Source organism: Taeniopygia guttata, chromosome 3, assembly GCF_048771995.1.
Source record: "Taeniopygia guttata chromosome 3, bTaeGut7.mat, whole genome shotgun sequence".
Taxonomy (NCBI): Eukaryota; Metazoa; Chordata; class Aves; order Passeriformes; family Estrildidae; genus Taeniopygia; species Taeniopygia guttata.
This window is the reverse complement of record NC_133027.1, coordinates 7,354,572-7,381,696: the sequence shown is the minus strand read 5'-3', so window position 1 is coordinate 7,381,696 and position 27,125 is coordinate 7,354,572. Positions and strand designations below refer to the sequence as shown.

The window sequence follows — 27,125 nt, the reverse complement described above, 5'->3', positions numbered from 1 at the left end:
AAGTATTTGTAGATCTTCTTGTATTTTTTGTTTAGGCTTCTATATGCTTTGAAGAAAAAGACCAGGCAGTCTCTGTGACATCCAAAGTGAATAAAGCAGCTTGCATTATAGTATAGTATTCCAGATAAAAACCATCCTGGGTTTCCCACTCAGTGCAAACTTACCTTATAAAAGCTAACACATGATACTAACAAAATTAAATCTTAGCAAGACAAAACAATAGGCTTAAAGTAAGTTAACAGCTCAAGATCTAACACTACTCTTCATTATTATCTAATTCTTCATTACATTTTAGGAGCACCAGATTGGAAGGGACTTCCAAGGTCACCAGGTGCAGACTGTAATACATTTATTCCTTCCTAAAATGCAAGTTCTGCCTTAAGGCAATCAGATTTGCTCCCTGACCATGGTCCAGAATGTCACTGCTGACAGAACATTCCCATTTCCAGACCAGCTGCATCAACAGCTGCTTCATCTCTATTTACCCCTGTGCTAACACTGTACTCAAAGACAAGTTAGTTTCCTTCCTTAATGTTGTTCTTCCTAGTAAGAAAAAATAAAGAGCAAATTTATTTACTGAATAGGAAATTCAATGAAATTAATATTAAAACTAAAACCCAAAACAAAACAATAAGCTTTTATCTGGGCAGGTTAACAAAGGCAATCCCTTTATTCTTCCTCAGCACTTAATTACATTGAAGCCCAGCTCTGTATCTATTTCACTCTCTGAGTTCTTTTCCCCTCTCTTAAGCAGATAACCCAAATTCTACCCTCTATCCCACAGCATGTCTCACCAGGGCCTGAAGCAATAGCACACAGCACTCCTTATTTCATCCACCACATTTTAGGATGCATTTCCTTTCCCTCAAATCACGTAATTACTACGTGATCCTCTAACACATCCGGTTATCTTCCTCATTAGTCACAGCCAACTGCTGAGCTCCCAGCACACAGCAAAAATTCTTCTATCCCATAATAGTATGGCTAAAAAGCTATTTGAAGTCAGCACAGCAGAAATGTGATGAAATTTAACCAATGATATGCAGTCCATAATGTGTAATTCTGGCTGGAAAATTATTCCAGAGTTTGTCATCTTCCAGCTGAACCAGCATATGTTTTCTTTTTACTGTTGATATTGCCATAAATAACCATTAAGACTGGCATCATGATAAAATCCATGAAGAATAACATGTCTAATATTCTGGTCTAAAACTTGCATTTTCTTCCCCTTTAGCCACTAATTTCTCTAATGAAATCCAACCATGGGGATCTGTTACATGTTTTCTACAAAACTCAGGTATTGAAGAAGGCACAAAGTGCAACCTTCCCTTGTTAAAACCTATTTCCATTTACTCCACATATACCTCCATGTCTATTTTTTCCTTCTAAGATTTCCTCTTACATCTTCCATGTGAATCATATTATGCTCACAATTAAATATAAATAAGACACCTTGTATTCTGAAATTCTACAGCACTATTTGTGACATACAAGATTAAAGAAAACAAAATATGGCAGACACACTGGAAATCTAATTTTTTGCAGGGTGTGATAGTAGAAGACAAACACCCCTCTGACTTCTGACTTGAGCATATGAATTTTGCTCCGTATCAACTGACAGCACTGCCCTCACTAAAAGGAAACTTTAATTCATAAGTAAAGACAGAGAAAATATTTGCTCTTGTCTTATAATTTCTTTCTCCTTCCTACTTTTAGATGGGAGAACAAGTTCTGATACTTGTTTTGCAAGGTCTAATTCAGCTATGTACCTTTATCTACGCTTGTTGACATTCAAGTCTACAGTTTCCATATCTACAGTGCACACAAGGTGAAGAGTCAGGTTGCACACAAGCAGCTTTTCATTGAACTCTGATGACCAGAGTTGATCCTAATTAAAAAAAAATTCAGACTGCAAAGCTTGAAACTCACTTTTCTAAAGAGAAGGTGCAGCAGAACCTGTTGGTGAGTGTTTTGCCCCAGCACCAGGGAACCAGGACCTCACAGAACCCCTTCATGTCTATTTTAGTCTCCAACACACCTAAGTATTCACAACAGCACAAAATCCAGTTTTACTTATGAATATTTAGAAGCATGTGAAATGACCTACAACTATTACTTTCTACACATCAGTTTATCAGAGATTTTCCTGCCGGACCACAGAAAATTTATATCAAAAGGAAACAGGTGGTAGGAGGGAAGAGAAATGGCAAATAAAAACATAAACAAAAAAAGCACAGCCCAAAAATTCCAATGGTACTTAAGTAAACAATGTGAAAGATACTGATCAGCAAATACTGCTTTCCTTGTTCCAGGTGGTCCCTAAAGATTAAATCTCCCCAAACTAAGATCCATCAGCATGGATATCAAACCCTGAACAAATCTAGCCTACAGAAGAAGGAAGGAGAGTTGGAAAAGAAACATCTTGCAATTCCTCTCCAGCTGGAAAGAACACATCCCATGGCAGTGAAGGTTACTTCTTGCAGCGACACAGGCAGCAATCACTGAGACTAATTAGATGGAATTACATTTTAACCTATTAAAGCTTTTAAGTGTCTTTTGCAGTTAGTATATTAACTCCTGCTTTAGAAACACAGTTGCTGAAGTTGTTATTTAGTGTAACAAAATTCCATTTTCAAAAGCTTTTGTAAGACTAAGGAAGAATTCCTAAGCAAGCTTGGTCCAGATGAAGAACTGTTTGTAAGAAGAATCAACTACCTTAAACTGGGTTTGTATTATCATTTTCACAGGAATAACGACCAATATTCAAGCAGTTACAGGATAGAACTAAACTCTCAGTAGGATACCCTCAATCTTGTTTGCCAACTGGGAAGAAGGATATGTCTGGAGTAGCTCTTTGATAGAACTGGACTCCACATAGATAAATGTCTCTTATCCATCTGCTGCTGTATAAGAAGCATGTTGCTCAGCCTTGCCTGTTCATATAAAATGTCACCATAACCTTTACATTTTGCATGGGATATAAATTTGTAAAAAGCAGCAGGTCTGCCTTAAGTTCCAGAAAAATCAACACCCACTCTTTAGTCCTGCTTTTCCTCTTTGAATTTCAGCTTGCTAGTAAGGCACCCACAAAGGTCACCTTGAACAGCAATGGAGAGTCAAAGGGAGCTCCCTTCTGGCCACTGTGTCCTTTCATGACTTTAAAGAAAGGCCTATCAACAACAAGTGTCCCCAGAGCACACAACGTTTACATGTGGCCAGCTCCCAGTACAGCACAGTGGCCACCAGGCACACGCTGAGGCTGGACAGGCTCAGGATCCTGCTCAGCCACAGCACATTCTGAAGGTGCCTCAATGAAACTGAGTCTCTCCACTGGAGCTACACACAGAGCTCAGTTCCCCCTCCTTCTCAGGTTCCTGTGCAGAGCTGCTTTCTCTGTTCAGGCTGGTAAATAAAGTGCTGTAGCACTTGTATTTGTTTGAGGCTGAGTGTTGTGCTTTGAACCCTGCAGCTCTCAGACTGTCACATAATCACACACTTGTACACACATCTGCTCCATGCCATCCACTCACTTTTCTGTAACACTGAACACCAAAAATAACCCAGAAACAGAAACTACTTCATGCATTACACTACTCATGAACTAAAAGCTAAGTATATTGTACCTTGGTAAGAATAAGAGTTTTTTTCCCACTGAAGGAACCCACTATTTCCCCCAGTAGCACACAAAAGGGAAGGGTCAGTGCTGTGCTAGCACAAAGGTGAGGCAGGCAGCCAGTGCCTAATGGCTTGGTTGCCTCACACATAACCTCATTCTTTATCCCATGCTTCAAGTCACTACCAAGGTCTAACAAAATAATTAGAGGTTTCCTGCAATCAGTGGCAAATGCAGATGAACTACTTTGAATGCAACCACTACAGCAGTGCTTGTAAGTGGTAAGTAGCAGGGAAGAGGAACAAAGATTAGAGAACAACTTCAACAGCAAAGGTTGCTCAGTATTTACCTAGAAATCACATTAAAACTATTGTTTAAAATACCTGACTTGTTTGAAATTTCACCAGTTCTGATAAGAACTATGACTGCAAGACTACAGAGTTGACCCAGTCAACCAAACTACTCTGTGAGGAGCAACAGTTTATTGCCTGGTGTCTCTCTTCCCCCTGCTCTCCCTCTTTACTATGTCTTCCAACACAGCAAAATTCTGTGAGGGGAAAGGCAGCATCCCCTGACACCATTCCTTTTGAGAGTGGCAGGCAGTACTGCCCAAGAGATTTCAGATCAAGGATCACTCTCCCAAACTAAGGCTTCTGAGAGCAGTGAATGTGGTCAGCACTGACAGCACACATGTAATCCTCCAATAGAACCAAGGAATAAAAAGCCAAAACTAAAAGACATCAAATAACTTATGCATACATCAACCACAGAGACAGCCAAGAGCATAAAGCTTGGCTATCTTCTCCAAAGGGAGCTTCTGACTATTTATTTTAAATTGAGAAGCAAAAATAATGTGGCAATAATAGTAAAAAAAAAATCCATTATGTCCAATTAAGTGAAAAAAATCATCTGGTCTATAGGATTTCCCCTAGTATTTATTGACTCCTTTTACTTGGCTTTTATTGTAAGGTCTGTGAAACAAAGTCTGGAAAAAACTGCAGCTGACTGTATAAAAAAAAAGTGTTGATTACACAGATTAATTTTTTCTTTTACAAAATGTCTTACACTTACATGAAACAGGTTTGTAGGTTTAATAAGAGGTTTAATTTGAAATCTGAATGTTGTTCTGGGGACAAAAAAAAAATACCAACCCAAAAACCCTGTCCCAATTTACCTCAGTGACAATTTTCTAAATTAAAGACCTCCCAGTCCTGCAGTAACCTTCACAGATAAATGAGATAAATACTGATTCCTGTATCTATGTTTCTATTTTTATCAGGAGAAATACTCCTTCTCAGGAGTATGTGAAGTACAAAACATTGTTTCTATACTTGTATTTTCATTTTGGCCAGTTCTTTAAATAACAACACACAAATGTCAAATTTCTCTCCAGGTCTTTGCAAATCATGCCTTCACAAATAAGCCTTCTCTAAAAATAAAAGCTCCATCCTATACACACATGCAGGAACAATTTTAAGGTTCCAACTCTCATGCATCTCTTAAAGGAAATCAAGAAGCAAATCTAAAAGTTTCTGTAGTGGAAAGAGCATAATCAAGAGGGAAATTATTTTTCTCTTTTCTTTTTTTTTTTTGAGAAGGACTGATTGTTTTCATCAATGTCACAAACTGGTTGAAACATTCGAATATTTTGTTTAAAATAAACAGTGTAATGGACCATAATGGAACACATTTTGTGCTGAATTACATAAGAGAAAAGGTATGCAAGTTCAATCAACTATTATTTAGCATATTCCCTGCTTGAAGTCAGGCAGGCTCGAACTACAACTCACACATTCCTCAACCCTGTAAATGACCCGAGATTGCCATCGTATCCCAAATGACACTGCAGTGATGCTGTGCCCTGCCAGCCTCGCAGCAGGGATCCGATCTGCAGCAAAGCCACCCAAACGCTGCTGCGGGCACCAAAAACACAAACAACAAACCCCAAACCTCCCAGCCCTACCTGAGCAACCCGGAGCTACTCACCATTCACGGCTGCGGGAAACTGAGCCATCATGGTCCCGAATGCGCCCCGCTAGCCCTCAGCCATCTGCAACACGAAAACATCGTGCCATTAATAATGCAACAAGGGCAGAGCCGACAGCAAACAATGCCCGGCCGGGCTGCTGCTGAGCCAGCGCCATCCACACCGGCACGGCGAAGGGATTTTTTTTTTTTTTTGGTCTATTTTTTTTTAATAGGGTGTGCAGTGCAGTCCTGAGCCTTGTGGCAGTTCTTAAAGGAAAACAGTACCAAGTGTTCGGAGTGATGCGCACAAGCAGCTCCCGGCTCGGCGGCACACGTGGCTGAGTCCCAGCACATCCCTGCCAGCTCTGCCCGGTAAATATTTAGTGTTTGATTAAACAAAAAAGTTCAGTGCTCAGCTCCGTAAGCAAAAGCTGCTGCTGAGCAAAGTGGAAAACCAATCATTATTCAAATTCATCCACTCCAACACTCCACGCACTATTAACAAAGAAAACACTCTTACACGATGTATTCTGAAGAAAGGGCTTGTCCCAATAAAAATCTTTCATCAGCCAGCTTTGCAGAAGCAACACAATGAAGTTATTCCTTCTCCCTAGCTACTGCATAAACACTCAAAAGCAGCATTTAAACGGGATCATAACAGAATTTACTTTCATAATAAATATCAAAGTACTAAGATTTTCTTTTTCTAGTACACATTCTTTCAAGAGTAGCCGTATAAAGAATTCTTTAGAATTGCAAAATAGTCACTAATAATTATCTGAGGGAAAAGCATGAACAATTCACTGCTTTAAAAATGTAGAACTAAGACAATGAAGTGAGCTTGTGCTTTGGAAGAGATAATTTTCCTTAAATACTGAAATTTATACATCATCATCGTTGTGTTCTCCATGGAGAAACTATTGTACAGGATGTAGCTAGAAAAATAAAATATTTATTTTAATTAAAAGAAACATGAATTACATCTTGCTCACCCCGTTTTCAGACACCAAACTTCTTACCCACACACATACACAAAAAAACCCTTTACCTCAATACAGGCATGTATTTTAATATTAAGTACAGAAATATCACATCCCCCAGATTCCCTTCCTGCAAAGAAACTCCTGCACATCTCAGCACAAAAATCACACAGCTGGAAAGCACTTCAGTTCCATCTGAAGACAGGAAAACATTTTTTTTTATCTACTGCATATTTCTTCAATAAATTTAAAAATGTCTGGGATCAGCTGTTAATTCTTTCTCTATATATAGCTCACATCATTATTATTATACATACATACATTTGTGGCTACACACCTGTATACATATGTACTTAAATAAAGTAAATGGAGTGGCTGGTGAGTCCAAATGGTCTCTCACAATGACACAAGGTACAAACCACAGAAAGATGAAAAAAGGAAGCGTGGACCTGTTCCAAGACATGGACCTAGCAAGAGACACTTGAGATCTATAAAGAGCCTTCCTGAAAATGCTGCCAATGTTGTTAAACATTTCTACAGCACATTTCTCTGCAAAAGCTGTTCTGTCAAGGAGGTCTAAAACAGAACCTGAAACCACGGCACAGAAGCAGGATGCTGGAGAACAACCCCCAGAATCAGCAGACTTCTACCTGCATGTGACTTGTTCCAGATTTAATCTTATTGGTTAAGCGCTACATATTTGATCTTTCCTCTAACTCACTTAATTCTCTCAATTTCAGGAAGCTCTTAGAATTTTGGTGGGGTTTTTTTTTTTGTTTTGTTTTGTTTTTTAAGGAGTAACCACAAAAACATAGAATATCTCAAATTGAAAGGGACACAAGAGGATCATTGAGTCCAACTTCAGACTCTATGCAGGACACCCTAAAAGTTAAACTGAGTATCTAAAAAGCACTGGCCAAACACTTCATGAACACCAGCTGGGGCCATGACCCCTTCCCTGGGGAGCTTCCTGTACATGTTTGCCCTCTCTGTGGAGAGCGTTTCCTTAAATCCAATCTCAATGTGCTCTGATATGGCTTTAAGCCATTCCCTCGTGTTCTGTCACCAGACGAGACCAGCACTTCCCTTGCTGCTCCCATCATGAGGAAGATGTAGTCAGCAATGTGGTCACCCCGCCCAGTCTCGTTTCCAAACTGGACAAACCTCACATCCTCAGCTGTTCCTCAAAAGTCTTGCCCTCTAGTCCTTTCACCATCCTTGTTTCCCTCCTCTGGACATATTCTGGTATTTTTATATGCTTCTTGCACTGTGGGCCCAAAAACTGGACACAGTACTTGAGGGGAGGCCCCACCATTCAAGTCAGGTAATTATCAGACAATAAGGTCTTGATAGTAAAATGATTAACTCTTAAAGCCCCAGATCTTAAGACATACTTTGAAAATACTTCATACAACTCACAGTTACACAGTCGCATTTTGCCTTGGTTTTGCTGAAACAGCTTGTGCAGATTGAGCTTTCAAAACCTTCTACTGCTGAGCATGTGAGTGGAAGAAGAAACCCAGGCAGCTTCATGCACACTAAATGTTCCTAGAGTCACAACTATACCACATTTTAAAATCTATTTCAGCTGAAAACTTTTGAGGACTTTGATGTCACTTTCTCTTGGTGAAGGTCATTCTTATTTATGAAGGCCCTGCATCTATGGAGGACATGTGTTTGTTCATTTTCATCAGCAAAAATAATGAGCATCCCTGCCCAAATTATCAACACAGGATTTTTCAGTGTTCCTGAAAATTCCCCAAGTTCCCCAAGTATGGGCTGAACCAGCCTGGTAAATCTGTGCTGGGCATTGCCATGTAGATGAATCAACACCCAAGGTCCAAAAACAGAGAACTGCCCAATGGGTCTGTACTGAGAGTACATTACAGCAGTGTGATGGGATTAAATCATGATTTAGCTCTGTTGTCTCACTATTATGTCGATATGCAGACCTTGTTCTATTTTAAACACTAAATTTGGAGGGAACCAAACTCTCCTACAGTAACCCTTACAAACAGAGAAAACTATGACCTCACAGAAGCAACCAAAAATCAAAAAGGTGACTTTTACAGGATTTTTTATATCACCAGCATTGGGAACACAATCTTATTCTTTTGCACAGATCCACGTCATTCAGACACCAGGACTACACCAAGCACAGACACTTCTCCAGTGACAGATTCTCAATTGTACCAAGAAGTAAAAAAAGGAAGAAGAAAAGTATTGCTGCAGTATAATTTCCCCTCACTTTTTAAAGAAGGAGGAAACAGCCCAGTAAACTTGAAATCTACACACATTTTTCAAAAGTCTATGAAAACAATCCTTCTCAAAGAATGGAGCTTGCCCTCAACAGATATTCTGTCTTCTGCATTTCTCCAGCACATCCCAAAGGCTTGGCGACTATGCATATATCAAAGCTAAAAGAAGCTTATTTTCACAAATTGCAAATAAAGTTGCTGCAGTCACCACCTATAAAGATTACAAAGGTGTAAAAGCACCTTAAGCCTTTAGGACACGAGTGCAAACACCTTATTTACTGAGGGGAATCATAGCAAAATATTCTCACTTTAAGACAAACTTACACTTTATAACTTTTAACCATTAATGTAGGTGAAAGCTGTACATTTCCAAGGACCTTTTCTACACAATGTTCACTGAAGAAAGAAAATAAAAATCAAGGAAATAATATAACCAGTGTCTCAAACAGATGATATGGATGAAATCATGGACATCACCAACAGAGCATTTCACAGAAAACTGTTTCCACAAAATGCTCTAGAAGATGTGCTTGGTGAACTCAGTCACCCAGTTACAAGAAACTGTGGCAGTCAGTATGAAATCCATGGTATAACAACAGGTTCAAACATCCTTATGAACACTGTAGATTACATTAAGTCATGCTGCCATTTAAAACGAAAACAGGAAAACTTGGATCCTACATTTAAACAGCAGAACAGCAAGTTCTTGTAAACAAGCCATCTGACTAGTCCAAATCTTTAAAGCACTAATTGTTTTCACAAACTGACCTGCCAGACTGCAACTTCTGTTCTCTCTTTCAGTGTTCATTATAGTTGATACAAGTGGAGAAAAGAAATGAGGAGATTGCAAGAAGCAGGGGGCATGTCAGGACCATGCTGAAAGCATTAGAAAACATTAGAGCTGAGCAGGCTGCAGGAGAAAGGAAAAAATCTTTTTGTTTTCCCTATGATAGGCATATTGCCATTTTATGAAGGGCAGTCTTACCACAATCTTTATTAATATTTATACTTGAATCAATTTCTTTTTTCCAAACGTCTCTCAGAAAAACCACAGCCACATAGTTTTATTAGGAATGAAGGTCTGGTGCACCAGGCTCTGTCTGGAAGAAAGCAAATCCCATGGAAGCAGCATGTGTGGTCACACTATTACTCTTTTCCTTCTCTCTGTGGCAGGAGGAAGATATACTGCAGAATTTTGCTGCAAGAGCCAATTAGCAAGGACAGAGACTGCAGCACTAGGTACCTGACTTACTCTTTGCAACACCTGTAGATCTGGACACCATAAAGACAACTTATTATATTTGCAAAGCAGTGACACTGCAATAGCCCATGCAGTTGCTTACTGCTTTTTTTGGAGTACTCTATTAAAAATGAAAGAATAAGAAGCATTAGTAATGCATTATGAAACAGCATAGACTGTAACTTCTCTTTGTCTTCTTATTCAAGATATACTGGTATGAGAGTTTACTGTTAAAAAAAAAAATAAAGAAAAACATCTCAACATTGTGGCAGGCCAAGCATTTATCTCCTTTATACAGAACAGTTATACACAGCCACATGGCCTTTTCAAAATGCACTGTGGCCAGCTTACAAAGTCCACCCACTCTGATAACAGATGAATGACATCAGTGACAGAATGGAGGAGTTGACTGTGGGTAGCACACTGCTGGCTCTTCCTGCTCCCCCGCTATTGTAGATAACAGTACTGAGAGCCTTAGTTAATATTTTGATATTAAAAAAAAATTTTAAAAGCGCATTAAACATTTTACTTCTTAACCCTAGGGTAACCCCCTCCCTTTTCATTCCCCCTTTCCATTGTGAAAGAGAAACTTCCAACCCAACAGTGAGTGCATCCAGAGGAGGCAATGAGGCTGGTGAGGGGTTTGGGACACAAGTGAGGAACAGCTGAGGGAGCTGGGGTGTTCAGCCTGGACAAAAGGAGACTCAGAGGTGACCTTATTGCCCTCTACACCTTCCTGAAAGGTGGCTGTGGTTGGCGGGGAGTTGGTCTTTTTCTCCAAGCAGCAACTGAGAGAAGCAGAGGACACAGTCTTAAGCTGTGCCAAAGGAAATATAAGTTGGATATGAGGGAAAAGTTTTTTATGGAAAGAGTGATAAAGTTCTGGAATGGCCTGTCTAGGGAGGTGGTGAAGTCACCAACCCTGGATGTGTTTAAAAAAAGACTGGATGTGGCACATGGTGCTATGCTTTAGTTGAGGTGTTAGGGCATGGGATGGACTCTATCTTGATGGTCTCTTCCAGCGTAGTGATTCTGTGATCCAGACTGAACACAAGAAATTTTTTTCCTGACAAATACCTTTCTGCCCAACTTGCCTGACTAATAGGCATTCTGAATATACTGACCATCCAAAATACAAGGATCTCTGTTTCTGTTCAAAAACCAGAATTGTGTGGTCACTATTGCTGGGCTTACTCTGTTTCTTACACAGTTGTTCAGCTGTGAAAGCACCCATTCAAAGTATCAAGACACAGTTCAGCTCTCTCCTCTGTTTCTGGAGATTAAAACTGATCTTTCCTTCCTCCTTTCTAGGAGAAGGTCTCTCCCATTTTATTTTTAATTCTCTACATTAAGGCAGAGATCTGCAGGTCCCGCTCTGTCTGTCCATGCCTCTCCACCTTCAAATCTTCTTTGCAAGGACGAAATCATTCTGAGAGAGAGAATGAGAATCCCACTTCAGGAAGCTCACTATTTAAATCCCTGGCCCTTCTCCCAGGAGACACAAACTTCCTCAGGAAAAGGTGGGAATTGAACCCAGCTCTGTCACGCCCTGGGAGAATATATTCACTCACCTGATTCCAGACAAACAACACCACCTCTGCTTGCTTTGCTTAGAAAGGAAATGAAAAAAAAAAAAAAACCAAAACAAAAAAACCCAACAAAACAAGAAGAGGGTAGACTATTTATAAGATTTTTTTTTAAAGACTCTGAGCTTCTACCTTCAAGAAGCAACTCTACGCTGCGTATTGCAACCTTTCCAGAGAGCTGAGTGAGATACACTTGCTCACTTGCTCCTCAAGGGGTGGTAACTTAAAATACTCATGGTTTTTTTTTTGGTTTTCTGGGGGTTTTTTTGCTTCCTACTTTCTAATTCACATGAATCCCCACTCCATATGCCTTTTTTTAAGATTCTGTTTTAAAACACATTAATTCTCACATGTAATAATTTGCAAGCTTTGTGCAAGCACCCTTAAATGCTGTTTGGTGAGGTTCACACACCTCGAAACTTGCCGTTCTCCACTTTCACATTGTAATTCCTAATTTACATCAATGTTGACTTGGGCAAGACATAAGTATTTAATGAGTTGTCTTCTTTTTACTGTTTTCTTACTTCAGCCATGACTGGAAACATGAAAGCATATTACTTTTAAGCTTATTTAAAATCTTGCCACCTTAGAGGAAAATTTGGAGCCTACTCCTGTCCTTCAGAAGCACAAGCAAAATGCTAACAGAGAAAAAAAAATAACAGAAGAATTCTTAACATTATTTTCTTTTTATAATAGAAGAGATGCTGCTTAACTTGCTGCTCAGCTTTCAGACACAATAACTGCAAAATATAGAGAACATCTAACGGGCTCCCATAGCAAAGCATAAAACAAAAGATACACGAGCACTCTTCCGTGCTCAGCAGAGAATAATCTTTGAGTACCTGTAAAACTAATGAAAGTAAAACACTCAGTGAGACTGGATTTACAGTTTAGGTATCTGCTTTCAAGCCAGACAGGAGCACAAAACCACCGCAGGTTTAACTTCTCAAAATTGAATGAGGTGACAAGCAGAGAGGAGAAAGGCCACAAGAAGCCTTTAAAGTACAGAAATGGTGTTTATCTCTGATGAATCAAAAAACAGGGAAACCTTGTAGGAGAAAAAGCAAAGATTAGCATATGGCTGTCAAAACAGGAAAAAAATAACTAGGTAGGAGTATTTTAGTTGGATAATGGACGGGTAAAAATGCATTCCCCAAAGTGACACAGAAAAGTGTGGGTGTAATGGAGATGCCACCCAGCACAGGGACTCTGGGAGCAGCACGCTGGCTCTGAGCTGGAGCCAGGACACAGGCAGAGTGGCACAGCACCTCCCACCCACCCCAGCTGAAGACTCCTGCCTCTGACCCCACTCCCATCCACAAGTCACATCCACGCTTGTATTATCAAGAATAGTCCTTCAAATCATCCAGCTGAAATGTGGTCCCTTAAACCTTTAGCACAGAGCTCTAGAGCATACTGTAATAATGTTTTGACCGCTAAATCGAATTTCATGATATTAGGGAATCAATTATCACCCATGTTAAACAAACATCTCAATATCATATAAAATCCCAAGGGGCAAATGTATCTCAGAAAGACGCGTCCTACCTTAAAGTGTAGGACACTAAAGTTTCCATAACAGTGTAATGGAAAAAGCTAGAAAGATTTAGCTTTTGATTAGTAAAATTCTTGACCTTTGAAAGATAAGACCAAAGTATTATTTATATGTGTTCTGATTTTTTGATACATTTATTAGTATAGCCATAATAGGTGATTTTTTTTCACATTCCAACTGTAATATTTTTAGAAACAAAGAAAAGTTAACTCCCATTTCCTATTCTTCCCTTACTTCATGTGTATGCTGTTGAATCACTAACTGCAGATATTGGTCATGACTGATACCACAGCATTTCACAAGCTCCACTTGCATCAGCCTCGAATATTTTCTCTAGTAGAGCCAGCTCATTATCAGCTACTTCTGCAGCAGCAAAATCCTATAGCAAAGTGTCTCAAGTCAAACTGGCTGCTCTCAGAATCGCTGTTCCAAATAAACTGTGACTTTTCTGGATCAACCACACCTTTTCAACTATTTGTAACTGCCAAAATGTTTAAAAATAGTTCTCAGGTACTTGTCCTCTATTAGGTACTTTCAATGCTTTGTGCTGTTACTGTCATCATGTTACATCATTTGAATTTCATGTGTTGGTCTGAAAAGAAGAGTTACACAACACTGTGCTCACCTGTATATTAATGTTCAATTAATTATTTTAACTCTAGGATCCAAGTAACCAATGTGGCCAAACTGTGTTCCTATATTGACAAAGTTCTAAATACTCTAAATTTGAAGAAAAATGACATTTCATCAGCTCCATTTTTACTTTATAATTTTTATGTGACCTAATCCTCACCTTTACATTTGGTGCTAATGGCACAACTATACCAGAAAAACAAGTTACTACAGTCCCTGCATCATCTTGCAAAAGGCAATAAAACAATGTATAAATAGAAGCAAGATGAACAAAGAACTCCTTATGAAATAGTCTCCTATTTGTTTTCTAAAGACTTATCCTTAAACAAATCTGAGAATAAAAAAAAAAAAAAAAAAAAACACCAAAAAACACCATTCTGATAGACAAGTGAATTAATGAAAGCAGTAGCATTATAGTAACCAAGCAACCAGGATGCCTGAATTCTTACCTTGCCTTTCTCAGAGTATGAGACATGAGTAAACCACTTTGATGAACCCCATCACCCAACATGAACCAAGCTTAACAGAAGAAGGGTGTCCTTTGCAATGATCTTAACTGACTATAATATTCATAAAAAGCAGACAACCAGACAGAAAATGCACAACCAAATTTAGTACTCTCAAGGGAGAGAAAGACTGCTGTATGTTTGAGTACCTATATTAGACACCAGGGGATACACATGGCTGAAAGCTGTTCTAAATATACTGACCACAAGAAAAAATTCAACACAGGCTCACATCTGATCAAACTCAGACAGCTAATACCACAGAAAACAAGGCTTCACTACTCACAGCTGGCTTTGGCTTACATTGGTTTGCCACTGGAAGGAACTTGAACTTATGAAAGTTGAACTTACAAATAGACATAAATCTCCCAGTTCTATATTGATCAGGATTCAGATACACGATACCAGAGGGAATTCAGCTACCTGCAATATTTGCAACTAAGCATTTGAAAATTTCAGGATCACTTAAAACAGCTGCTTAGCTCTTCCAGATATCCAACCAGGCATTCTAACATGAGTGTTTCCCTTCAGAATAGTCTGATGTCACCAACCAGGGCACACAAGAAAAATGCAATTTTAAAAGGTGAAGACTGATAGTATGTTTTTAAAGGTAAGAGGAATACAGTAACTACCCTATTTCACCCCATATCTAGGCTCAACCTCTGAACCTCAAAGTATGCTTTGAGGTTTTACTGACAAGTGATAGTGCTTGAAACAGATTATTCCCTCATAAAATGAACTCTCCAATTAGCACAACTCCATCTTTGTTATCTTTATAATCACCAATCATCACTTAAGCAAAAAATTTTAAGAAAGGTTACTGACTTTCCCAATCATTCAGCCACAAAAAACAAACCTTCCAATCCAAGCAACACCCCAAACTCTCTGTCAGTCAACTACTACTCTCATGATTTTCACAGAACAATTTGTCTACATCAAGCTTCACTCCAAAAGTTAAAAACATGGCAGAATCCATCATCCAACATCTTTTACTAAGAGATTTAACATTGCACTGAACTGAAAGCAGCTTTTGAAAGTCAAAATAACTTGAAAACATGTAAATAGAGCATTTGCATGCATATATATGGAATAAATCACAGCCCCAGTGCTGCCAGGAACAGTGGCTAATGTCACTGTAAGACCAAGCTATGTTATTTTTGGAGGGTCTTGGTGACTGGTCAAGGATCCTGGTGACTGGGAAAAGGCAAACAGAAGGCAGCTAAGTCTTACTTCAGCCCCTAGAAAGATTATGGAGCAAATCCTCCTGGGACCCAACTACAGATGCTTCAAGAAGAAAAAGGTGATGGCATGTGGCTATTGAGAAAAAACCACACCTGACACATCTCATCTTTGAGATGATTGTCTGAGATGATTGGCCCTGTGAATGAGAGCAACAGCAGCTTGTTTTAACACTACAAAGGCTTTTAACAAGGTCTCCTACACTGTCCTTCCAGCCAAACTGATGGAATATAGTTTGAAAAAGTTGACTGTAAGGTGGGTGACTCCAAGGGCTGTAGTTGGTAGTCCCAAATCCATCTGGTTGGAACTAATGATGCTCCCCAGGAGCTGATACCATGGCCAGTATTGTTTAATGTCTTCACTGGCAGCCTGGGCAAGGGGATGGGATGTACTCTGAGCCAGTGTAGGTACCAAACTGGACAGAGCTGTCCAGTGAGTTTTTGGGATCTCCACCCCCAGAGATAATCCCAACACAACCAGACATGGCTCTGAGTGACCTGACCTGGCCATGCTTTTCATAGGGCTGGACCAGATAATCTCCAGAAGTCCCTTCAAAACAATATTATTCTGTAACTACATTTGAGGTAAATAAAAACAAATGGAAGCAGTTAAAAGCTTTTTTAAAACTGAGATAGTGGAGGTATTTCCTTTCAAGTGAAAATAGACCAGAAATTAACACTCCAAATAAAGATATCCAATTTTTAAGCCAATTTTTGAAAAGACAAAGAGAACAGCTCTGGCCTTTAAAAGAAAAATCTAATTAAATGCTTTTTTCGCATATTTTGCATGCTGATGAAATTAAATCTTTGAGGCAATAGCAGATAACCTGTTAGTTAAAAGTCTGCAAGTGAATTATGTCTCAGACCAGCGACATCTGTCTCAATTTCTGACAGGAACTAATCTGGACTACACTGCCTTTCAGGAACTAAATCCAAAGTATTTTCCTGACAGATTTCTATTTTCAAAGGCTGTGAAGGTTTCTGATAACACCCCAAGCAAAGCATGCACATCACCCTTCACTTTCCAAATGCTGCCTCATTTTCCTCACCAGCTCCTGACAAGTAGCTCAATGAAGAAACACTATCACCTGCAGATTTAGCTTCATTTTTCATAGCTGCTACTTTCCTATGGCATTAAATTAATTCACTTTTCTATTTTAGAGACTACAACAGAAAGATCTGTAAAAAAACTTTACTGTAAGTACTGCTACGGTACAAATCACTGTAATACCTGAGTCTCAATAAATAAAGCCTTCTCAAAAACACAGTTCAAAATCATCCCACTCACTTTCGCCTTGATCTATCTCATTCTGTCTACAAGAATGGTTATAAAATAAGTACTCATAAAGCTTTGGCGCTTTGACCAGCAGCTACGGTAGATAACACCATTATTTTTGTGATTAGCACAAACAGACGATAGGTATCCCATTTTGTTATTGCTACTGCTACAGGGACATCATTCTCTTTGTTTCTATTACAGTGACAGCTACAACTCAACCAGGGATAGATATATCCTGTACCCCAGATCTTGCACAGATGGAGGAGAAAAAAAGTAAATGCAATTCCCTCAGGACAGTAATTAAAAGGATAAGCATAGTCACTTGATCTAATTTAGGCATCTGAGTTAGGAGGCTAATCTAACAAAAAATTCTGTTCTACAGAGAGCACGGAGCAGCCTAGATCCAGGTCTGCAGGCATCACGCAGTTCTCTTCACATCACACGGAGTCCAGCGCCTGAATTAAGATTTCTCGAAATACTCAAAGGTACGGCGGTGTGAATGCCCCTCCCAGCTGAGTCAGGATGAAAAAATACACACGGACAAAACAGGGGAGGTAGATTGGAAACAAGGAAACAAAAATGAACCAGGTTTGGTAGCAGAACGAAGCCCGTGTAACTATTTATCCAAGTAGTTCCTAGCGCTCATTACTTCTACGTATCACTGTCGCATCAGCAGATACTTATGTTTGTTACAAGCAAATTTCAAATGAATGATTAAAAGTTCTCGAGAGCAAGCAGCAGTTTATGTGCCACCGATGTTACCCACAGCACATTCTGCCTCACACACCCCCCGAGCCTTCCTGTGCACGGCGGGGGAGCTGCGGGCACCACAGGCCAGCGCCAACAGCAAACGAGTCAAAATAACATCATTTTCCCAAAAGAGCGACGCACAAGATAGGGCAGCCTGGACACAAGGGCAAAGAAGCTTGAGACTTCTCATTCCCGTGTTTTAGATGGGGAATTTCCGACTGGTGTTCAAGAGAACTGCTGCAAGAATAACTTAAAAGAACGCAGGCACTATCTTAAAGCACGATCTACTTTCGAGTTCTGCAATGTGACAGATGTCAAAGCCCCAAATGCCCTGAAAACCATTTACTGTATTCAAAATGGTACCTTAATCTTTAGGAAACCGAATCACGTACCTCAGCCTCATTTTATTTTCTGAATTACGACATGCCGCGGTGAGAAGTCCAGACCGAGAAAAGCCGGTCTATTTACAGACACAACAGTTTGCAAACTTTAACTGCAGAAACCAGCTCGGTTTCTCCGAACTCCGCGTTTTCACAGTTAAGCAGACGGAAGGAAATCACCATCACCACAAGGAACGGGGCTCTACAAACGCGTCCGAGTCCCCTCACCTCGCAGGGCGCTCCCCGGGCGCTCCGGGAGCGGTCTGGGCACGGGCGCCGGGATCGCTCCGCTCGCAGCGCGCTGAGGGAGCGCGGGCGAGCAGCTGCAGCCCCAGACACCACCCCCACCCAAAAAAAAAAAAAATGGGGAGGGGGGTGGAAAAAAAAGGGAAAAAAAAGACAAAAAAAGGGAAAAAAAAAAAAAAGAGACCGGACTCAGCTGAGAAATAAAAGCTAAGTAAAGCGGCTCGCGGCTCAGCGCTCCGGCCCGCGCCCCCCGCCCCGCCGGTACCTGTTGCGCTGCCCCGAGCGGCGGCTCCGCCGGGCCGCGGCCCCTGCGCCTCCCGCGGCGCCCGGCCCCACAACATGGCGGCGGGGGCGGGGGAGGAAGCGGGGGCGGCGCTGCCCGGGGCCGGGCTCCGCCGCTGCCCGTGGGGCTCTCGGAGCCCGGCCGAGGGGTCGCTGTGCCCCGGGGTACGGACCCCGGGTCTGGGCCGGAGCTCAACAAACGGCGCCGCGGGCCGGGGATATCGGCACCGAGCCTGTCGGTGCCTTTGCTGTACGGTAACAACTGCTGCTGAAAGACCTGACTGACAGAGGATTTGCCCCGTTCTTGCTCGCCTCTGTCTCACTCGATTCCAGCCGCTGTCTCGTCTGCTCCGTGGGTTACCTTTGCTTTTGCTTTCTGGCTGTATCCAGTCCTATCTCTACTAGAAGCTGAAAAGCCGTGGCCTCTGCTCTGCACAGGCAAAGCTCCCAGATTAAGACAATTCTTCCACCTGGGAGCAGTAACAGCACCTTTGGTGTTTGTCCGTGGGAAGAGTGTCCCGCTGGGACCTCACACCAGCGCGGAGGGGGCTGGCACCAGCAGCTAAACTGGGCTCACGCCAGGCACCGCTCGGGGACTGAAACACGTGGGGTTTCAGGGGTTTATCTTTCAAAAAATTAGAGTCCTGTAGGAAGACAACACGTCGAAAATGCCATGATTTTTAACCACCAAACGTTTTCCTTCTGCAGCGAGGGGATGTCGCCGTGCACAGATGATTACGGCGCATTTCTGCTATGTTTTTGTTGGGTAGATAATTACCTATCACCTTCGTACAGCCCAGATTTTTCCACTGACTCATTCTTCTGGGTTCCTAATGAGCCTTTCCAGTTGGTTACACCTTTTATCATTCACAGTGATTCCAGAATAGTCACGTTCCTGTGCAATGCAATGGCTATGGCCACATCCTAGCACTTACCACTGGCAGTATTGGTGCTTACACACCTGATGTCTGCATTTGCAGTTGCAGCTGCCACATTGCACTGGCAGCATTCATGCATTTACCCCTTGTGACCTCCTCAGCCCTCATCTGATTCACAGCTTTTGAAGATACAGCATTCTCCTCCCTCACACCCAGCCCAAAAACATGCTTTGTATTTTTATCCTGTGAACAGACAGCAACTTCAGCTTTGATGCACAGATATTTGCTGCGTAGGTGGATTAAAACATGTGTTATTCAAGGGGCCCAGGTGGCCTTGGGATGTTTTGAAGTCATCTGCAGTTTTCATGAGCAGTGCTTCATATAATTCCAAATAATTATTTGGGATAACAAAGCAGCCCCGAGTCAAGAACAGGCTTCTCTGAAGCCCAATTAAAAAGCCTCTCATCTGACATTTTTCACTTGAATTTCTTTATAATACTTCTTAATACATAGCCTTTAATCTGCTTAGTACACCTTATAGTGATACAGTTCTAAATTTGACTTTATTGTGTTGGAAGCACCTCCAGCCTGCTTTGGACTGAAGACAAGTGCTTGCACCAGGCATAGCAGTTTACAGAAAGGCCATCGTAGAGAGGATTAACACGACAATAAACCAGATGAACATGTTTCTTCTCATAAAACAAAATCGATCAGGTTACAGATTACAGTAGTTAAGGATTGGGAAGGGCAATGTAAAATCTGTGAAGGAAAGTCTCAAGAACAAGTTAGACAGATGTTGGAGGAGTTTGGTAAATACAGTTGATCGTGCCTTAAACATTGACTTTTCAGGTGACTTTTCAAAGAACTTTGCAGTTCCTTTCTTCTGTAATTGATGTTACTGCCACCACGTCCCACAAGCAAATGAACTTGGGCCATGTCTGTGCTTAACTACTGGCTTACAGGTGACAAAGTACATAAAGCAGGAATTGCATAAAAGATGTTGGGATATTTGATTCTGTAAATATGACAGATGGGGAATAACCTGCTTTTATTAAATGTGAGATCCCTATTGGAGAGCAGCAATGTACCTCAGTTGAGATAACTACACACCTTGCCTAATACCTCCTTTGAGACAAAACTGAAGCCAGGAAAATCACAGAATGGTAGCACAGTTTGGTTGGAAAGGACCTTTAAGGGTCATCTAGTCCAAACCCCCTGCAATAATCAAGGATATATTCAACTAGATCAGGTTGCTCTGAGCCCTGTCCAACCAGGTCTTGAATGTTTGCAGAGATGGAGTATCAACAGCCTCCCTGACAGGGTTTAACCTTCTTCATTGTAAAAAAAAAAAAAAAAAAAAAAAAAAATCCTTCCTTATATCTAATCTAAATCAACCTTCTCCTCTGAGCATCTTCATGAATGGACCCAAACTGGACCTACTCTAACAGGACCACACTTTTCTTGTGCTAAAGACCCCAGAGCTGGACACCTAGTAGGGTCTTAGAATCACCTCTTTTGACCTGTTGCCTGGGCAGAGAGGAGTTGCAGGGAATTAAAAATTCAGCTGACTCCCTAGCAAGATAACCTGGTATAAAAAATTAGCGCATCAAAACTTTATGTGTTCTGATTCTACACAAATTTAATGCATCTACGTTATCACAATGAACTGGAGATGATCAGAGATACTAGAAGAATAAACATCTGTAAGATTAATTGTTGCTCTGATTTTTAAGATTTTCTAAAGCCTTCTGAGTTTATATTCTTGTAGAAAACTTTCTCACACAACTTTCTGCAAACAACTTATTGTTTTACATTCCTTCGTAGAAGTAGAGAAGTTTGATGTACTGGTGGTTTGTTTAGTGTTGTTAGATAGGTGGTATGTTCACCATCTAATCTACTGTCACCTTTAGAAATGTATAAATGTTAGAATCAGAAATAAAACCTTCTCTTTTTTACCTTTGCAATAACAGCGTCTCACATCGTGCTTTCACATGTCATATAGTGACAATTAATAAATTATCAGGAAGAGGAGGAGGACTCACAACCTGTAGTGCAGACACATTTGAATGCAGCAGCCCCTCAATTCACTCTTCCTTGGAAATAGAGTATGTAGACTTAAAATGATTTGTGTCAGCTATTAAAAAATGCATCCTTGAAGTAAAGCTGAACTCTTATTCAACCTAAGGGTCTTACAGAGATGTTTTACTAGTAATGTCTGAGGAACAAACTAGTATTACATCTTTAAAATGGAGAATGAAATTAGTTTCCACTCAGAGTTTGACTACTGCCTGAAGCAGGTTCAAAAAAACCCACTACTTTTATGAAGGCGGAGTTTCTACAGCAACTGTTGCAGATACTGCCTTTGGGTATCTCAGGGTTTGGAAAGAGTGCTTTTTACAAGCTTCAAGACTTGGGTTTAGGGGCTGATGTCAAATACCAGGTGAAATAAAAGTCCCTTCTGGTGACAGTACCCTTCTAGCAATGAGTAGTGGCAAAGAAACTTAAAACTGCAGGAATGAATTAGTTTGTTTCAAAAAGCCATAAAAGTAAGAGAACTTGTTTAATAATGACTGATAATAGAAAAGGGAGCTGAAATGAGAAGAAACCAAAGGTATGATAAGATAAAAGCTTATTCTAGACATCGGGGCAGGGTTGTAGCACAACAGCTCAGAGGAGACCAATTAAGATGAAAAGTGTGGGAGGAGCAGAAAAGAAGTAGGATTTACTATGAGCAATGTTTCATCCTCTAGGATTGTTATGGTAGTATTTATTATCCTGGGCTTCTAGTGGGAGGTGTCCCTGCCCATGGCAGGGAGATTGGAACTGGATGATCTTTAAGGTCAAATTCAACCCATCCTGTTCTATGATTTTGTCATGTCTGAGCCAAAACCAACATATAACAGAAAAACCTAACAAGATAAAATGAAGATGGAGAAACTATTACTATTGCTAGCAACTCAATTTTCACATTAAGTCTTTACTTTTTGATCATTATCTATACTCTGTCTCAGTTTCCTGTAACAAGCAATTTTCCTATCTTTAGAATAATAATGAACGATTTCCACTGACAGCAAAAAGGATCTTGAATAAAATTGCTTAGCCTGAACTGGGTGGCAGAAGGTAACATGACTTCTTCTCTGCTCTTAGTTTACTCCATAATATTGCTTATTTGCTCTGCTGCAGGAAAACACACCAGAAGTGAATGCCTTATTCTCCCTGTCCAAGCTCTCTGACCAGGAAGTATCTAAGCTTGATGACAAACATCTTCCTGCAATGTATGTTTAAAATACATAAAGTTAAACTGGGACCAAATGTACACCAGAAATCAGTTACTGCAAGCATAAGCCATGCTTTGTGAACAGTTACTGGTCAGAGATCGAGGGATGTAAAGCGACAACTATTTCTGAGTCGTCAAAAAGCCATAATTGCTCAATAGTGACCTGCACACATTCCTCCTGTAGTGACCTGTTTAATTTTGCTTCCTAGTGAGTGGCATTTCCTCATCTGGAGAGTCCAGCTTGTTGTCCCAGCCATAAAGAACTACTTAGGAACAGCCACACCTACCTGATGAGTGACACCTCTGACCCCTTTATTAGATTCAACTCTATTATTCATGCTACATTTTCTTTTCTGCCTCCTCTTTTTTTCTCTCCAGCGAACACAGAAGCAATGAGCCCTCCCTCAGTGCTGTTGGAGGTTTTATATTTACAGCAGTGCCAATCTCTTTCCTCCTTTTGAATAAATGTTAGATACTGTCTTTTAACCCACATCTTTATTTAAAAATGGAGGCATAAAACAGAACAGGATAAACAAAAGGACAGGTTGATATTTGCTTTCCACACCTAACAGAACATGATGCATTTCTGATATCGATTCTGAGTAGCAATTTATCAAAAAGGCATAGAAGGCACAAAGCACACACTGCATCAAAAATAGAACTTCTAGAGGTGTTGGTTTGGTTCCTAAACCAGAAGTCCACACAGGTTTTAAAATAACAAATGGCTACTGTATTCATTTTACAGGATTTTCTATTACTTCATAGCTGTATGAATTAAAATATTCATGTCCCAACTTTGTTCCCTGCCAAGCACTGATATTATTTAGTAGTGGACGGGGAGCTGGACTGTATTTGTTCAGTGTGGCAAAGGCTTCTTTGCCTACCACACTGAAATTATTTTGAGATTTACAGAACATCTATGTAACCATAGAGAAAGCAGCTTTCCAGACAGGCCAGACCATGCTGTGAAGGGAGGCAGTGCTGACTCATGCAGACTGAATTATGGCAAATAAAACTTTGCCAACTGCTGAGCAGACACAAGGGTTTTACTTGCTATCCCCAGCTGCAGTGCAGGCAGGCAGAAATGCTCAAGCACACAGGAATTTCACAAGTGCCAAGTGCTGACAATACCAGAGAAATCGGGTTAAGCAAGGTTGTTTGTTGCAATTTTACAATCCTTATGCCACAATTAGTAAATAACACCTTGGTAAGACAGAGTTGCAGGTTCATTTCAGACACAGTTTTTTCTCCACATTCAAATTTTGATGCAAGCCAAGAAGCTACTCTGATCCCAATAGGCTGGGATCCCTACTGCATTAGCTACATTTTTTTTTTTTTCCCAAAGATCTTTCACTTTTAGGAGCTAAAACCATGTTATTTCATACATACTGTTGGGTTCTGAGGACCAGTACTACTTTTGAGTAGTGTACCTCTTGTGTACCAATTTTGTGAGGTTCTCTGGAATTACATGTTGCTTTTAAGGGACTAATAACATAAATATTGTGGAAAATTTGAAATAAATCTTCTCAGATTTCATAATGTTTCGTGAGTTGCTGCAAAAAGGAATTTTTTTCAGATTCGTGGATTTCTGAAAAGATGCAGGCATGCTATAAAATAAGTACATACTATGATAAAGATAGGCAAAACAGTGTAAAACAGTAAAGTGAGTTTATGATTAATAGCATAATTAATAAAAACAGGGATTCATTGAAAGGGCAAAGAGATCACTGTAGTTTTAAGCTGGCTTATGGAAGTCTACACAAAAGCTCTGTGTTGATGGAACACAGAAGTTCGCCCTGACTGTAGCTCTTGCTTGCCTGGTGTAACGCTGAGTGTTTGAGGTGCTGCTGCCCCCATCTGCCTGACATCCTGCTGGACTTTTCCATGAAAAACGGAAGCAAAGGCAAATTCTTCCACCAGCTGCAAGTAATAAGGTTGTGCTGTACCTCAAATCAGTGACAAAGTTGTTGCATTTAGGGGGTTTGATCTAAATTTACAGTCTTTCCCCAAAACTAGAGTTGACCTCTTAGGTTTGTTTATTTATTTATTTATTTATTTTTGCAGTTGAAAGTTGTTTTTGACAAGAGGTAAGTCTGTCAGAGCAAGTAACTTTGTAACTTACATTGACATTAAAGTTTAACAGAGTTCAAGCCAGAGCTGAAATCAATGGAGTGTGAAAAGAGATCATACTATCAGCTATTAATGCTTCACTTGAATTTTCATGCAAGGTTTGTTTTGCTTTTATCCTGCTTCTTGCTTTGGAAAGAGAAATCTATAACAATTTGCTGGTCTACTTCACTGATCTACTCTGTATCTTTCTGAAAATTCATTTGCCAGAGGAATTTTGGTTACATAGTCACTAAAACACTTAAGAACAAATGATTCTAATATTTGTGACCAATAAATCCTCACCTGTTAAAGTCTGTTAACTTTAACCTTCACGCAAAAGGCAAAATTATCCTTTTGTCCTGCATCAGCAGTGTCAGGAAAAGGGTTTTTACTGCCCAATAAGATTAATCCATTGGCACTTAGCTTTGACAGTCCTTCCAAGAAATACCGTGCTGCGTTGCTGAGGCTGAATTTGATTTTCCTCTTCTTAACTGGGATCATCATGGATTGGATGCCACTGCCCAGATCAATATCTTGGCACTTAGTGGGCATATTAACTGGAAGGACAACTGCAAGCATGGCAGTTTCAACCTGCAGGAAAGACAAAGAGTACAAGGGCTGTGTTCCCTGTTTCTGCCATGCTGAGGTCCTGGGCCATTTTGTCTTACAAGGAACCAACTCAGTCCTACCTGAGTAGTGCTCACTAGACTGACAGGATTTAAAATCAGATGAAAAAGAAACTTTAATACAGAGACACAGCCAGGGAAAGAAGCTCTGTCATTATTTTAAGGATTTTAAAGGTTCCTGGTAAAACTCCCATCTTTGCTTGGCTTGATGAAGGCTTCATCAGTGCTGGAGTGGTAAATGTGAAACAGGAAACTTATGGGCATTATTCCAGGTAAATCCACATCTGCAAACTTTGCCCAGGTCACAATGGAACAACTCAATACACCTGTGCATCCCCAGACTATTTTTGACTTTACTCTTCAGTCAGAGAAACTACCCAGGGAAAGTCCGTATCAATTCCACAGCAATAAGGCAGTTTTGAATCATAGCCTGCAATAAGTCAATTTAAACACAAATCCATGGATAGGTTTAATTTCAGCATTTGCATAAGTACTTTTATTTTTCCATCAGACCTGCACCCTTTTAGAGTGTAGAAAATAAATAATGCTGAAAGGTGAATTGTGCTTGAAGTTTTTATTATCTTCCTTATCCACCAAGTAGTCTTGGGTTTTATTTAATAATCACTCAGAAGCAGTGCTGAATAAAAATATATTTTAGTTGATTTTCTCTTGGGTTTTTATGTTATTCTTACTGTAACTGGTGCTTCACAGATGCAGCTTTTTCTTCACAAGATTCCTGAGGCAAGTTAATATTAGCATCTTCATCTTACAGATGAAGAACAGAAAGGTGGAGCAATTTGAGCAAGAACATTTCAGACATTTGCTATTCTTGGATACTTCTCTTGGGACCCAAAGGCTTACTAGAAGGACTTGCTCTGCCTGGTTTCACGGTTTCATTTGGAGTGGGATGCACTTTCTTTCCACAGAGCAAATCACACACAGCTCAAGTCAGCACGGCAGAATTCAAAGGCTGGTACAAGCTACAGTGCAACTCCTTTCCAAACAAACCAATTTGTCATCACTTGTCACATTCCCACCTTCCTTCTGTTCCCAGCCATATGTTCCCCTCCCCTTCCCCCAGCACTGCCACCTGCCTAGCTCCTCCTGTGAGCTCAGCCTGAGGAAAGGGGAAAAAAAATGCGTGATTACTTTTTGACAACAAGCTACAGAGTCAGTTTTGCATTTACAATAATAATAGAATCATAGAATGGCTTGTCTTGGAAAGGACCTTAAAGATCATCTAATTCCATGGGCAGGGACACCTTCCACCAGTCAGGTTGCTCAGAACTGCCCCCAACCTGGCCTTAAAAAGCATATTTATTTGTTTTTAGTGTATGTTACTACTAATTCTAAATTAGATCGTTTATTTATGTTTAGCTACATTTCAATTTACTATTCATTTACATAATACGTAGCAATTACAAAAGTTTATAAATATGCATTAGTAATTATCGCCAAATAACTTACAAATAATTTACGCATATTAAAATAACATATTATGATACATTATTTATAAATTATATTTTATAATACCGGAACTCCATACATTTTCTATGGTACTGCGGAGGAGGGGGAGCACTCACCCAGCATAGCAGCCCCTACACTGAGAGGCTCACGGCTAGTTACATTTTTAGGCATCAATGAGTCACCAAAAAACGCCTTTTACGTTTTTTCACACTTCCCCTTCTCCCGCTCCATCCCTCCGTCCCGCCCACCGCGGG

General features: G+C 40.3%; 1 protein-coding gene across 12 annotated transcripts in view; it reads right to left on the bottom strand.

Annotated features, from left to right (window-relative positions):
- Positions 1-18,973, bottom strand: part of ITSN2 (intersectin 2) — an 80,006-nt gene extending 61,033 nt beyond the window's left edge. For 4 of the 12 annotated variants that reach the window (XM_032747728.3, XM_032747735.3, XM_072926312.1 and 1 more), the window contains exons 1-2: positions 18,498-18,625; positions 5,600-5,663 (exon numbers count right to left, since the gene is read on the bottom strand). In XM_032747728.3, the coding sequence (XP_032603619.3) occupies positions 5,600-5,630 (31 nt within the window). In that variant the 5' untranslated portion in view covers positions 5,631-5,663; positions 18,498-18,625. Of the gene's footprint in view, positions 1-5,599; positions 5,664-5,866; positions 7,283-17,998; positions 18,310-18,497; positions 18,626-18,875 lie in introns of those variants that run through there. The other 8 variants (XM_072926313.1, XM_072926314.1, XM_041714992.2 and 5 more) reach the window with 7 other exon arrangements.
- Positions 18,974-27,125: the final 8,152 nt, after the last annotated feature.